Here is a 15,657-nt window from a genome sequence, read left to right as displayed (position 1 = left end):
ACAGGAGGGCTCACAGTGGAGTTTTATCATCACCCTTTCTCCCCCTTCTCCCACTCCCTCTCTCTGTTTCTCTCCCTGTTGGCAACCTCACTGGCTTATTCAGCTCTGCTTTATCTCATAGGTGAAATGTTCACACAGAAGAGGTCCTTTGGCAGACAAGTTGTGTGTGTACAAGTTGTGTATCTGCCTGAGAGTGTCTGTGATTTGGGTTTCATATTTACCAAAGTCCTGTGTTTACATCCAGGCAAGAAATAGAAATGCACTTTTTTATGACCTCGAGGCATTATCTTGTGAAATCTGCTGCTTCAAAACCGTGCCAAACAACTCTGATCCTGCCAAATACAACAGTGTAAACATGTTTTGTTCTGTGTTGATGTTCAGCAAAGTCTCACTTTCTAAATTCTCTGTTAGGAAAAAAGGATTTGAGGTAAGTACTAATATTTAAAGTACTGTAAATTGCAGGTTATTAGAAAATAATACATGACTGATGTGGACAAATTATTGGTCTGGGTGTTCCTGCAATCAGCTCATTTGTCCAAAAGGAATTCCGCCCTGTCATACTTTTACTAGAATAAATAACATGTTAGCTACCAGGTTTTTTTTTTCACTTCACATCTTGCATGTTAAGACTGCGTTTTTCCTGCACTTGATATTATTAGATTTGAACACAGTGCCACCTAGAGGCAGCAGCCTGCAGTGCAAACAAATAAACAGTACCTTTCCAGTATGGCTCAATTCTCCATACTGCTGCAACCCTACTAGTTCCTGTTTCCGCTGGCACGTCAGTCAAAATTCCTGAAGCTAACCCCAGTCAAGTCTTCCACAGGTAAATTAGAACATCGGAAATGTTGGAAATTGTGAATATTTTCCTTCAAAATAAAATACATTCAGGTTGTTATGTTGAAATTGAAGTTCTGTAATGTTTCCAACTATTGCATGTTTTCTATTACAGCTCATGTGCTATTTACACCATTTATCCAAGTTTTTACTTTGTTAAGCATTTACCATAACTGTTAGGCCTACATATGTTTTCAACATGTGGGCTATTTATAACCTTACCATTTATTTTAAATATATATCCATTTGTTTTAGCAGTTTGGCCTTTAGCCTTTAGTCTAAGCTAATTATTCCATCTGTTTATCCATCACTTAAGCCTGTCATTAGCTATTTCAACCAGGTATCCATTGCATTTAGCTAAATATTTTCTGCATTGTGTTTGCCGTTATCTCACCAGTTATCTATTAGCCAACATGTTTTAGGCTATGTCAACCATTCACTTATATTCCCACATAAAACTTGGATACAAACTTGGAACTTCTTGAATCTTGTCTACATTGGTCAGCAATGGTTTTATTTTTGAAAGTGCCACCCGGAAGTTAAACATGAAATATGGTCACCTTACCAAACAAATATAGCTACATTAGCATCTAGCCAGGAACCGGTTCAACTGACAGCTTGTTCGAGTTAACGCCAACTGGAATATCTCAGAGGACTTTTTTTACCTCGCGTCTCTTCATTGGATTATTTAGACCCGACCCACATTGAGGTGGGGGAGTGTTTGTGGGGGGGGGGGGGAGAGCCACGTGTACAGGAACTGTTTCTGACAGCTGACTGGAAATTGCAGGTCTGTGACTGGGGAAGTACAGCTAACATTAGGCAGCTAGCTACCTCTAAACATACAGAGTCCTTTCAACTTTACTCACTGTATCGTTTGTTGGTCTTCCTTCTTGACAGGTTGGTCTCATTTTCTCTTTGTATACTATTCACATAATCCAGGTAGTGTTAACTTACCTTGTTTTGTTAGCTTGTGTTAGCATCTTTAGCCTAGATTCACATGCACTGCAAAATAATTCGTATGACGTCACGAAGCTAATCGTTGTTTACGTTAATTTACAGTTAATTGACTCAAGAGCACGCGACTAGCTGCTGGTATTGATTTAAGGTTACACACAATTACGTGAACTAAAGAAGTCAAGGTTTGACAGCTAAGTTGTGTTGCGTTCAAAGTACACGTCAGGTTTCCGTACACATCAATACGGACGCGTTCAAGTTGGTTGTTTACCTATTAAACTGAGTTATTTACAGTGAGTATTCAGATTCTTTATTTGAGTAAAAGTATTACTGTATTACTACAATGTAAAGATACTCAATTTCAAGTTAAAGTACTGCATTAAGAATGGTACTTGAGTTAAATTGAGTTTAAGGCAAGGCAAGTTTATTTATATAGCACCTTTCAACACAAGGCAATTCAAAGTGCTTTACAAAAAACGAAAGACATTAAGAAAATGGCATTTAAAATCAGTCATTAAAAAGAAAAAATAATAAAATAAACATTAAAAGAAAAAATACATGGATAAAAGTTACAGTGCAGTTTAAGATATGAATAGTTCAATTAAAAGCAGCGACAAAAAGAAAAGTCTTCAGCCTGGATTTAAAAGTAGTCAGAGTTGCAGCGGACCTGCAGGTTTCTGGGAGTTTGTTCCAGATATTTGGAGCATAATAACTGAACGCTGCTTCTCCATGTTTAGTTCTGACTCTGGGGACAGAAAGCTGACCAGTCCCTGAAGACCTGAGAGATCTGGATGGTTCATAATTTAGCAGGAGGTCAGAAATGTATTTTGGGCCTAAACCATTCAGTGCTTTATAAACCAGCAGCAGTATTTAGAAATCTATTCTTTGACACACAGGAAGCCAGTGTAAAGACTTCAGAACAGGAGTGATGTGATCCACTTTCTTAGTGTTAGTGAGGACTCGAGCAGCGGCGTTATGAATCAGCTGCAGCTTTCTAATAGATTTTTTAGTGAGACCTGTGGGACACCATTGCAGTAGTCGAGTCTACTGAAGATAAAAGCATGGACAAGTTTGTCCAAATCCTGCTGTGACATTAGTCTTTTAATCCTAGATATATTCTTTAGGTGATAGTAGGCTGATTTAGTAACAGTTTTAATGTGACTGTTGAAACTCAGGTCAGAGTCCATGACTACACCTACATTTCTGGCTTTATCTGTTGTTTTGAACATTGCACACTGAAGCTCAGCGCTAACTTTTATACGTTCTGCATTGGCTCCAAAAACCATTACCTCAGTTTTATCTTTGTTTAATTGGAGAAAGTTCTGACACATCCAGTCATTGATTTGTTCAATGCACTTACTCAGTGTTTGAATTGGAGCATAGTCTCCTGGTGAAATTGTTACGTAAATTTGTGTGTCATCTGCATAGCTATGGTAACTTATTTTGTTGTTTTTCATTATCTGAGCCAGTGGTAGCATGTAGATGTTAAAGAGAAGAGGCCCCAAGATGGAGCCTTGAGGTACTCCACATGTCATATTTGTCAACTCAGATGTGTATTTACCTATAGAAACAAAGTTTTTTTCAAACCAATTTAGAACTGTTTCCGAAAGTCCCACCCAGTTTTCCAGTCGGTCTAGTAATATGTTGTGGTCAACAGTGTCAAACGCAGCACTGAGATCTAATAATACTAACACTGAAGTTCTGCCACTGTCTGTGCTTGAGTGGATGTCATTGAAGACAGTACGATTAGGTAATTGTACTTAAAGTATTAGGGGTAAAATAACTCCTTCAAAATATGTTGGAGCAAAAGCAACAAATCTTCACATTTAAGAAGTTTGATCTGTGAAATATTTTTGACCATAAAAACGTCTGTTAACCCACTAATGGTTTGAGTGACTTTAATATAACGTTGGATGGTTTATCTATTCCAATATAATCATATATTTTTTAAAGGTTTTCCTAAGTAGTGTGTGTCAAAACCTGCATTTCTAAAGTAACCATTAACTACATCTGTAAAAATAAATGTAGTAGAGTAAAACGTACAAAATTGGCACACAAAGTAAAGTACCTCAAATGTGTACTTAAGTAAAGTACTTGAGTAAATGTACTCAGTTACTTCCTACCACTGGTTAGTTATGTTGTTATATGTGCTATAAGGCTGCCTCATTCTGCTTATCATACCAACATAGTTTTAGTTAAGGGTTTAAATGCAGTACTTTTACATGTAGTGGACTATTGTCACAGTGTGGTACAGTATGAGTACTTTGACTTCTTCCATCAATAAACGCCAGTATTACCCAAATGCCTGTCCTACTAAATGTGACTTTGCATATAAGATATAACAGTAGGCTCCTTTGTATATTCCTGGGTAATGAAAATATTGTGCTACCTTTGTTTTACAACATAATTCCCACTTTCCCAGTCCTCCAGAAAACATGCATAGAAAGGTTGAGTGAACGGGATTTTCCATTGGGCGGGATGCAATTTGGGAAAATCCCATTTGACAGGAAAGCAGCAATAAAGTCAGTTCAGTGTGTGAGGATATTGCATCATTATCTTTTATCATAGCTGACTTTGATATATACACAGTCTATGGTTAATACTAGTGTTGAGAAGATAACGCTTTATAAAGTTGTAGGGCTTCCACTCCGTTTGTCCAGAAAAATACAAGAAGATTTGGGGCCTCAAATTCAGCAAATAATTAGATCTGTTGGTTTGTAAAACGTTCAAAACTGGCCAAAACATTACAACTCCTTGCTCAAAACAAAAGCCAATGTTATCACTTCTGTCAAATGTAGATGGTACTTTCTAGTGAAACATGTCTCACTCAAATAATGCATCATTGAAAAATCCTACATGTAAAAGCCTTATGTAACATATTGGTGTAATGTATACCCAATGTCCACTGTGTGTGATTTTTCTTAAAGGTTTATATACGTTACATTTCATATTAGTGATGTTGTGATGGAAAACAATGTTTATTCAATTAGTGCATTTTTCTTTTTTACATGATTCGGTAACAGATAGATTTGCTTATGTTAAATGAATGCCGCTATAATTCTCATAAGTGACCTCTTTTCTTATCCTGAAAATGTAAGATCAATCAGGCCAGCTGTAAAACTTTCAAAATGGTCAAACTCTATGAAGCGCTTCCTGAAGCATTAGACATACAGATGTAGCACTCCAGATAGGACTCCACCCAGCGGATTCCAACCAAAAACCCAGCGGATCCCAGTGGCTGGGAGATGAAAGACCTCCCACTATTTCCTAAGAGGGCGTTGCCAAATGTGTTTATCCTCTTTAACATAAGCACCAACACATTGTAGCAGAACTGTTTGTTTAAAAGGAGTGAAGCTTTGTTATCATCTTCCCTTCACTAGTTGATAGCTTTATTTAACGACTTGGCTCACGTAACTAAACACTTGTTCCATCTTCAGGTAACTATGGCTGTCTGGAGGAAACTGTGGTGCAGGAACCTGCTGTCGGTGTCCCTGCTGCTCTGCGTCCTGCTCCTCACCGTAGACGTTAACGCACGGCCTGCCAACATGTCGGCGGTTAAAGAAAAGTCTCCGGCAGGCAAGGACGACAATGAGATTCTCCCCCCGGACCACCTGAACGGGGTGAAGATGGAGATGGACGGCCACCTCAACAAGGACTTCCACCAGGAGGTTTTCCTGGGGAAAGAGATCGAGGAATTCGAGGAGGACTCGGAGCCGAGGAGGAACAGGAAGAAGCTGATTGAGATTTTCACAAAGTAAGACATTCCGTCACAGTCAGGATTCAGCATTCCTGAACGAGACGCTTGTGCTGCAGAACGAGCGAGAGAAGGGAGTATTGTGGAATACAAAGTTTCACTTCAGAAAAAACACGAGGCAGTGCAACAGAGTAGCTGTATTTAAATGAAGAGCTGAAAAAAAACATTTAGTGTCTTTTTACAGGTTGTTACCGCCAAGATGAGATGAGTAAAAAGGCCTCTTCATATTTCTTTATCTAATATAGCGTGGCTAAACCAAAAAGAAACTCAATATTCAAACGACTTCTGAGTCAGCAGGTAGAGAATCTTACGCAGTGATAACTCCAATGTCAAGGCAAGTAAATAGTGCAGGTTATTCTCTTTCAAACGATTGTTTTGGTAAATAACCACGTGTGCCTTTCCCAATGATCCCTTCAACATCTACAAATATATGCCCAAATTCACGGTGCCCAAAGCTAGCTTCAGAAAAACCCATAATCAAACTAACTGAAATAATGATCAAATTGCTATACACAAACAACAGAGATAAAAACAAAAAAGGTTTAACTATTAAGTATTCCAAATCAATAAATAGCTTGATCTTAATTATTCGGTATGACTTAAAAAGCTTCCCCTCCCCTTCCTTATTCCCTTTATTTGACCTTAAATGGTAACGAAATGTTTAAAAGTATTAGAGCCTAACCAGTTCAAACAGAAGGACACAAGTCAGTAAAGCATATTGGTCATAACAGCTGATTTAAGTGTTAATGTTCAAGAACTTAACGCTACACTTACAGTTAATGTTTCTTTGTTATTCTATCTTCTCAGAGTTGATTCCAACAAGGACAAGAGCGTTAGTGCCAAAGAGATGCAGCGCTGGATCATGGAGAAGACGGAGGAGCACTTCCAGGAGGCCATGGTGGAGAACAAGAACAGTTTCCGTGGTGTGGACCCCGATGCTAACGGTGAGAGAGAAAACCCTCTTATCATTTAATGCACGCTGACTGTGATCAAATCAGGAAGTCAGGCTTCCCCGAATGAATGAATATGTTTCTGTTGAGTCAGAATTCATGCTTTGTCTTTAGGTCAAGTCACATGGGACGAGTACAGAGTCAAATTCCTGGCCAGCAAAGGTTTCAACGAGAAGGAAATTGCTGAGAAAGTGAAGAATAATGAAGATCTGAAACTGGATGAGGAAAGTAAGTATTCAATGATGTAAAATGTCGTCCTTCTTTTCAAGGATGTCCCAGAATATGTGCTGCAGATAGATCTCCAGGGAATACTTTAAGATGCTTTCCCTTGCCGTTGCAGCTCAGGAGGTTTTGGAGAGCCTGAAGGACCGCTGGTTCCAGGCCGACAACAACCCCAACGACCAGCTGCTGAACGAGCAGGAGTTCCTGTCCTTCCTGCACCCTGAGCACAGCAAGGGCATGCTGCAGTACATGGTCAAGGAGATTGTGCGCGACCTAGGTACGGTTTTACTAGACTAAATAATTGTTTGCCATTTGTTGGCAGTGGAAACCAACTGTTAAAAAGAGGGCGCTATTATGCTTTTGGAGATTTCCCTTTCCTGTTATATAGGTTTTTTTTACGCCTTCGTTTGACTCCTTTGTTTACTTCCCGAACATAGTGACATTACTACTGTATGTAATACTCGCACTTCTATTAGCTAGAAGCGCTCCAACACATTGTCTCTTAGCATTTGACCAATCACAACAGAGCCGTCCAGCTAACCAATCAGAACAGACTGGGCTCTGGTTTCAGACAGAGGGTGAAAAGAGGTGCTGCAGCACAGGCAGTATGAGAAAGATAAAGAGCTTTTTGAACATTAAAGCATGGAGACATGTCCCAGGAGAGACACTACATACAAATACATGTCTCCTTTAAGGTTGACATGGGGAAGTTGTTGGCTTATTTACACTCAGCAGATACAAAGGGCTATAAAGCTTTATTCAAATGCTGCACAGTTCCCTGTTTGTACTTGTGTAGTCACCCTGATCATCAGAGGTGCATACAAAGAGTAAATGTGTACTTAAACAAACTGTTCTCCAAGACAACCACCGAGTTATATGGTCCATTGGAAACATACAAAGATTAGATGCCTACTGTGTTTACATGCAGAGACATTTCTATCCTCATAAGGTGGCCTGTGTGGTGTGTGTGGTGTGTGTGTGTGTGTGTGTGTGTGTGTGTGTGTGTGTGTGTGTGTGTGTGTGTGTGTGGTGGTGTGTGTGTGTGTGTGTGTGTGTGTGTGTGTGTGTGTGTGTGTGTGTGTGTGTGTGTGGTGTGTGTGTGTGTGTGTGTGTGTGTGTGTGTGTGGTGTGTGTGTGGTGTGTGTGTGTGTGTGTGGTGTGTGTGTGTGTGTGTGTGTGTGTGTGTGTGTGTGTGTGTGTGTGTGTGTGGTGTGTGTGTGTGTGGTGTGGTGTGTGTGTGTGTGTGTGTGTGTGTGTTGTGGTGTGTGTGTGTGGTGTGTGTGTGTGTGTGTGTGTGTGTGTGTGTGTGTGTGTGTGTGTGTGTGTGTGTGTGTGTGTGTGTGTGTGTGTGTGTGTGTGTGTGTGTGTGTGTGTGTGTGTGTGTGTGTGTGTGTGTGTGTGTGTGTGTGTGTGTGTGTGTGTGTGTGTGTGTGTGTGTGTGTGTGTGTGTGTGTGTGTGTGTGTGTGTCTTCAGCTGTTACAGCTTTTGGCATGGATTTGTGCAAGAAGTCTTTTGAGTCAAATTTTTTTAAATCCATTGTCGTTTACTCTTACATGTTTTGTATACTCTCGTGATGCATTTTGCACCCTCTGGACCCCTTCGTGGCAAAAATGTACACGCTCATAAAAACTGCTATTAAATCATACATCAATATTTTTTAAAACTTTTTTTTCGATGAATCACTTGAACAACTTCTCAAAACTACCAAACATTCAATAATTTTCAGGATTTTAACCCTTTAAATGCCTGTTTCATTATTTGAATTATTTAATTTCTCTTAATTCTCTAAATGTCTTTGAGTTCCTCTGACCCTTCCTCTGAAAGTGGAGAGGACATTGAATGCCGTCCACAGTGAGGGGACAGAGAAGAACGGAGGTCGTTCTCCCAGGAGCTGGAGAAAACCAGGGTGTCCTCACAGATTGTGAGAAGAAAGCCCCCCGTGGTGGTGGATGGTGGGCCGGACCGTCAGTGTCCTCTCCACTTTCAGAGGAAGGGTCAGAGGAACTCAAAGAAATGCTGGACTCCAGAGAGCATTCAGTGTCAGACCCCCCTCGAACCTTGTGTCTTCTTCAGATGAGTCCTGCAGCTCGCTGGCAGAAGAAGGCTACAAGATTACTTCTGAAGTCTCCTCTGCACTGAAATGCTTCTTCATTTGAGTTCCTTCTCTTTGCTCCAGGTCTTTCTCCTTCTCTGCTCACTAAAGAAATAAACCCTTGGTCAAACTGCATGTTTATCTTTGGCAGCCAGGTGCATAAACACACTAACAGTTGTTTTTTGAGTAATCAAGCAGCTCTTCAAAGACACATCAAACACATCCCTCAAAAGATGGCCTTTTTTCCCATGGAATGATCCGTGCATGCTTACAGATTCTCACAGACACACACACACACACGCAGACACACGGAGAGGGAGGAGAGGTGTGTGCTGGTTGTGCACAGGCCTACAAAATTGTTGTTCTATCACCTGAGAGAGCACCAGGTCACATGCTGCAGGACCTGCTGGTCTGCTGCTGGAAACGACACACACACACACACACACACACACACACACACACACACACCACACTCTCTGGGCCCCCTGGTAGTCACACGGCTCCATAATATAACTGGCAAAAATGTAAGAATTCCATGCATCGGCCTCCAGTGGGAAAATGGTGTAATCTGTTGGAATAGAGTAGAAATATCAAATATCACTACTTGCCTTCTAAATGAAATGCTGACATTACAAAATGCATGGTTTTATACTGCAATGGCAGTGGGATCAACAAATGTGGTCTGAATGGAAGTCAATGAGGCATTTTTGAGAGAAATTAAATAATTAAAATAATGAAACAGGCATTTAAAGGGTTACATTCCTGACAATGATTGAATGTTTGGTAGTTTTGAGTACGTTAGAAGTTGTATTATAATGCAGTGAAATCAATTTTGTTGCTAATCTTTGACACATCCAAGACTCTAATAACCACCAAAGTTCCGTCCCTCTACTAATTATTATATTGAAAACAAATTCATTTGTGTTTTTTTCATAAATAATGAAATGATTAAAATAATGAAACCGGCATTTAAAGGGTTAAAATCCTGACAATGATTGAATGTTTGGTTTTGAGCACCTTATAAGTTGTTTAAGTGATTCATGGAAAAAAAAAAAGTAGAAAGAAATATTGATGTATGATTTAATAGCAGTTATTATGGGCGTGTACGTTTTTGCCACGAAGGGGTCGAAAGGTTGAAATTTCGAGGAGGATTTTTTTTTTTTGCACAAAAAACACGCTATATACAACGCGGCAATTTGGCCTCAGAAAGGACAGCATGAAGTGGCGGGAACATTAGTTATGTGGTATGTGAGCGGCAACTAATGATTGTTTTTCATTGACATTTATTCCTCAGAGCAATTTCATTTGTTGAGGAATTATAAAATGTCCATCAGGAGTTCCCAGAGTTTAAAGGGACATTTAAAAGTCCTTGTTATTGTCTGAATAACAGTTTTAAACACAAAGCCTACAAGTTTTCTATCATATGAAATGAAAAAAATCTAAAATATCTTCACATTTTAGAGCCTGAAACATATTTGATTCTTTTTGAATTATTATCAGAATTAGTGCTGATGAATGTTCTGGTGATGATCCACTTTCATTCAAAGGAAAATGCCCGTTATTGGAGCATTTCCATAAAAACATGGTGATGAGCAGTAGTAGATAATGTCACTATGTGCAGATGTGTTTGTATATTTGAATGTACCTTACTTGATGTGTATTTGGATAAGCAATCCTCTGTGATTGGGCCTATTATGAATGCATGTGTAGGGTTAACAAAAGGTCAGATATCAAATGTGTATTGTTTTCTGCGTGCAGACCAGGACGGAGATAAGAAGCTGACGCTCTCAGAGTTCATCTCGCTGCCTGTGGGCACCGTGGAGAACCAGCAGGCGCAGGACATCGATGACGACTGGGTGCGGGAGAGGAAGAAGGAGTTCGAGGACGTCATCGACTCAGACCGGGACGGCATCGTAACCATGGCCGAACTGGAGGTGAGGGATGAAGAGGAGAAAAGTCTTAAACTAAAAACACAGCTCACTGGAGTTTATGATGATTGTGTTACTGGTAGTAAAAACACTGTCACTCCAAATAAAGAATTACAAGGAAATGAAATGTCAACTTCCCAAAACAAAGAAAGGGTTGCATGTGACTGTTCTTAAGTACACTCCCGCTCTAAGGCTAAGCAAACAGACACTTAGATCAAACAAAAGAAATGAAATTAAAAAAGCAGACGTCTCTGTTAGTTTGAGCCTCAGAGTTAAAGCGCTTCTATTGGCTAATGCTCAAACACAAATACGTGATAAGCTAAGGGGCGGGACATCTCTAAGCGGTTGACCAATCCCAACAGAGCCAGCCAGCTAACCAATCAGAGCAGACTAGGCTCTGGTTTCAGACAGAGGGTGAAAAGAGGTGCTGCAGCACATTAAAGCATGGAGACATGTCCCAGTAGAGACATGCTGATATAGCATTATAGGCCCCTTTAAGATTTCCATTACTGTAGCTATTGTGCAAGCCTTTGAATCTTGAATCACTTTCTCAATATAATTATTGTTTTTACATTTTGTCTGACGTTTCAAAACACTGTCTGTTATTATTAAGTTATCAGCAAGCACTCGTAAAACTCCATAATCAACTTATAATTGCCATTTAATTTCAGATGTAATAGAAATAGTTCTGGATTACTTACTTCCCCTTCCTTCTCCCGTACAGGAGTACATGGACCCGATGAACGAGCACAACGCTCTGAACGAGGCCAAGCAGATGATTGCCGTCGCAGACGAAAACCAGAATCACAATTTGGAGCTGGACGAGATTCTCAAGTACAGCGAATACTTCACGGGCAGCAAGCTCATGGACTACGCCAGGAATGTTCACGAGGAGTTTTAGAGACAGTGAACCCCCTCTCTAGCGGCTTCAGAGACATGCCAGATGGGGAAGTAGCTAATCATGGGATGTTTTAGTGTGCAGCCCTTTCAGATCCAATAGAGCGGTGCAGGGATGATGGATTTTTTTAGGCTGACGTTTTTTCCATTGGATTTAGGAATATTGCCTAAAATAAGATCTTTGGCAAACACACGTTAATCTCCACATATTTACACCACTTTGATGATTTATGTTTTTAAGCGTAAATGCAATCGCTGGAAGAAAAACGCTAACATTAGGATATAAACAAACATCAAGGTCTCATGACAGCATATTAGCACCGCTAAGCTAACCGTCGCTAATGTGCGTCGTGATGACGTTAAGTAGTCGTTTTAATCACTTTTGTCTGACATGGCGGTTCCTAAATTGGCCATTTATTTAATGTATTGGAGCAAAACCTGAACATCTCATGCTTTTTTTTTAATCACGAACCTTATTTCTAACCAAAAGCATGTTAAGAGAAACGTTGAGTCAGAGACGAGGGAACCAGAAGGGGTCAAATAAATGAAACTAATAACCTAGAACTCATTCCTGCACCACTCTATGAAAACACCCATCAGCCCTGGACTGCCAGCCAATAAAGTTAATATGGTTTGTGAGACTTTAAATGTTAGGCCCTAAATCTAACTGTATTTGTGTGAAATGTGTGTGTGAGAGATTGTAACCCCTAATAGACGCTTCGTTCCTGATGCAGTTGGGAGACTTCGCCTTCATGTTTATTCTGCAGGATCTGCCTCCTTTCTTTTTTCTGGCGAGTCTGTACACTGTAAATATTCAATTGTAACAACGCCTCTATCGCAGAGAGAAGCTGAGTAAATATATTATTAATGCTGCTAAGAGGACACACATTATAGAGATGCTATGAAAAACAAACTGTTTATTGTTGACGCGCAGATTTAATCCCCCAAAATAATTTTTTTTTTTTTACAACTCTGCTAGTTTTCATTGTAGATAATATCCGTCCTACTTATAAACAGGGTAAAAGTACAGATGTATAGCTTTTAAAAGTTATAAAAGCCTCAATGATGTACAGTGATCCTGCTCAGCACATGTTTTCATCAACAGTTGGCGTTCAGAGTAATATATGAGAGCAGTGTGCCTTTTTCCCAGCAGACATGTTGACCTATTGCAGTGTGTGAGAGGTCAAAATGTCCCCTGTGTGTAAAGGCCTATTGTTTTGTTCTTCATTAAAAAGCTTAATTCATGCTTGTGTTCAGATGTAGATAAAGAGGAATGTATTTATTTGGAGAGCTATCTTTGAGTATCACAAGTTGGTTTACAAAGAACGGGTGCTCCTTCTTCATCCTGTTTGATCTGTTGACTAAAATGTGAAATCTTTTGGTTAATTCACTTGTTTCAAATGCATGGACAATGTTTTCACATGTCTAATAAATTCAGCTCGGATCACACTGTCCTCGGCCCTGTTTGGATTGTAAAATAAGATTTATGAAAACAGAATGTGACACAGCTTTATAAAAATGTATTGCAATTACTGGTAAACAATAAATATGTCTTATTAATTAAATGAAGCTCAGCGCAAGTTCTTTCAGGGAGACTGTTTCCCACGCTCTCATTCACAATTCTCTCTCACTCGCCCTTCCTTCAATAAGCAAGGGCGTCATACCCAGTGTTCGAATTACCTATTTGCTTTCAGGGGAGCCCTATTTTATTCAGGGCCCTCGTGTGGAGCTGTCAAACTCGACCCTAACGCCGCTTACAGCTGGCCCACTAAAAGACAAGTTGTTCCGTTCACTGCGAGGCTTGGCTGTTTTCGTTTCACCATATTTTTTATTACAAAGCCAGAGTTAAAAAAATATCAATAGGCCTATGAACATTTCAAATACCGCGCCGGCATCGCTGCCGTAACCATAAGTAGCGTAAAGAATCCAGCGCCTCCACGTACAGATGGCAACACCCAGAAATATGAAACAAATATTCAGAAACTAATGATGAACAATGACTTATTTATTTCAAGAACTTTTATTTACAGAAACTCAACATTTCTAATCTGTGTGACACAAATATGCACAATTTTGTTGGGCTCCCCCTATTTATCTCAAAGTCGGCCTTCAGGGGAGCTCCCCCTTCTTTAGGAGAGCCAAGCTCCCCCTGGCTCCCCCCCATTTCGAACAGTGGTCATACCCCCAGAGTAGACCAATCAGTCCCGTCACATCCCCCACAAGCAATCACAGCACACCCGGCAAACGTTTAAATCTGCTCTTCTCTCCCTCGCCAGCAGCATTCAGAGAATTGATGCAACCCTCCTTCACCTCCAGTCATCAGACCCAGAGCCAGAGTAGCCCTGAAGAACCCTCATCATTAAGGACCTGAATTCCCCTTCAGCACTTCACCACCACCAGTGTCTAGACCCCGCGGGGGGGGGGGGGGGTTCTTTTTTCCTAGTCGACTTCTCCTGCCCCCTAAATCCATCACAGTGCGATGGGGTCTAATCTCCAAAATGTATATTACCCCGAGGGCAATAAATATGCTATCAAACTCACGCAATAAGTCTCTCCGGATTGAAATAGCACCTGGTGTTTGTTTTCTGTTTTAGCTGCAAGTAATGATCGCTTTCATCACAGATTGTTTGGTCAACTAAAGGTCATTATTAAATGTACATATATTGGTAGAAAAAGTACCTTTTATTTTATTTTGTATTATTTATTCTACTATTTCAACAATTCGGACAGTTTATGCATCTAAAAAACAAACGATATTAGTATAATTTCTAGTAAAATTAGCAACAACACAGTATAATAAGACTTACTTATTATTCATACGTAATAGTATCAAAATATACCTAAGAGGACCAAAAGTACAAATCCTCACTTTTTTTTGTTAAATTCTGAATTTTTTTTATTATGACCTTTTTTCGAATTCTGACTTTTTTGAATAATCTGATATATTTCAGATTTCTGATTTTCTCAGACTATTTTTTCAAATTCAGATTTTATTTCGAAATCTGATTTTTTTATAATCTCATATATTTCAGAACTCTGATTTTCTTTCAGACTTTTTTTTCGAAATCTAACTTTTTTATTTTGACTTTTTTTCTAATTCTGACTTTTTTTTTTCTAATTCTGACTTTTTTTTAATTCTGACTTTTTTTTCTGAATTCTGACTTTTTTTCTCCGAATTCTGACTTTTTTTTAATTCTGACTTTTTTTTAATTCTGACTTTTTTTTCTGAATTCTGCCTTTTTTTATAAACTGATATATTTCAGAATTCTGATTGTCTTTCAGACTTTTTTTCTCGAATTCTGACTTTTTTTTGTTAAATTCTGAAAAAAAAGATTATTCTGACCTTTTTTGAATTCCAACTTTTTTTCGAATTCTGACCTTTTTTTATAAACTGATATACTTTCTAATTCTGGCTTTTTTTATAAACTGATATACTTTCTAATTCTGGCTTTTTTTATAAACTGATATACTTTCTAATTCTGGCTTTTTTTATAAACTGATATACTTTCTAATTCTGGCTTTTTTTATAAACTGATATACTTTCTAATTCTGGCTTTTTTTTTAAACTGATATACTTTCTAATTCTGGCTTTTTTTATAAACTGATATACTTTCTAATCCTGGCTTTTTTTATAAACTGATATACTTTCTAATTCTGGCTTTTTTTATAAACTGATGTACTTTCTAATTCTGGCTTTTTTTATAAACTGATATACTTTCTAATTCTGGCTTTTTTTTTAAACTGATGTACTTTCTAATTCTGGCTTTTTTTATAAACTGATATACTTTCTAATTCTGGCTTTTTTTTTAAACTGATGTACTTTCTAATTCTGGCTTTTTTTATAAACTGATGTACTTTCTAATCCTGGCTTTTTTTATAAACTGATATACTTTCTAATTCTGGCTTTTTTTATAAACTGATATACTTTCTAATTCTGGCTTTTTTTTAAACTGATATACTTTCTAATTCTGGCTTTTTTTATAAACTGATATACTTTCTAATCCTGGCTTTTTTTATAAACT

At 38.8% G+C, this 15,657-nt stretch overlaps 1 protein-coding gene across 3 annotated transcripts; it reads left to right on the top strand.

Moving 5' to 3' along the window:
- The first annotated feature begins 1,407 nt into the window (after positions 1–1,407).
- sdf4 (stromal cell derived factor 4) lies at positions 1,408–13,200 on the top strand. 3 transcript variants are annotated; one of them, XR_004569189.1, is made up of 8 exons: positions 1,408–1,546; positions 5,229–5,545; positions 6,353–6,489; positions 6,610–6,723; positions 6,836–6,994; positions 10,569–10,744; positions 11,463–11,834; positions 11,892–13,200. XR_004569189.1 is itself a non-coding variant. In XM_034218218.1 (7 exons), exons 2-7 carry the CDS (start codon positions 5,235–5,237, stop codon positions 11,637–11,639), a joined length of 1,074 nt encoding a protein of 357 aa, XP_034074109.1. In that variant the 5' UTR covers positions 1,563–1,734; positions 5,229–5,234; the 3' UTR covers positions 11,640–13,200. The 3 variants fall into 3 exon arrangements, 1 of the variants encoding a protein (XP_034074109.1); XR_004569188.1 differs by lacking the exon at positions 1,408–1,546 and adding an exon at positions 1,563–1,734; XM_034218218.1 differs by lacking the exon at positions 1,408–1,546 and adding an exon at positions 1,563–1,734 and having other exon boundaries at positions 11,463–13,200.
- Positions 13,201–15,657: the final 2,457 nt, after the last annotated feature.

Source organism: Gymnodraco acuticeps, unplaced genomic scaffold (assembly GCF_902827175.1).
Source record: "Gymnodraco acuticeps unplaced genomic scaffold, fGymAcu1.1, whole genome shotgun sequence".
NCBI classification, from domain to species: domain Eukaryota; kingdom Metazoa; phylum Chordata; class Actinopteri; order Perciformes; family Bathydraconidae; genus Gymnodraco; species Gymnodraco acuticeps.
Note: the sequence above shows the minus strand (reverse complement) of the source record. Positions and strands in the feature narration are given on the sequence as shown.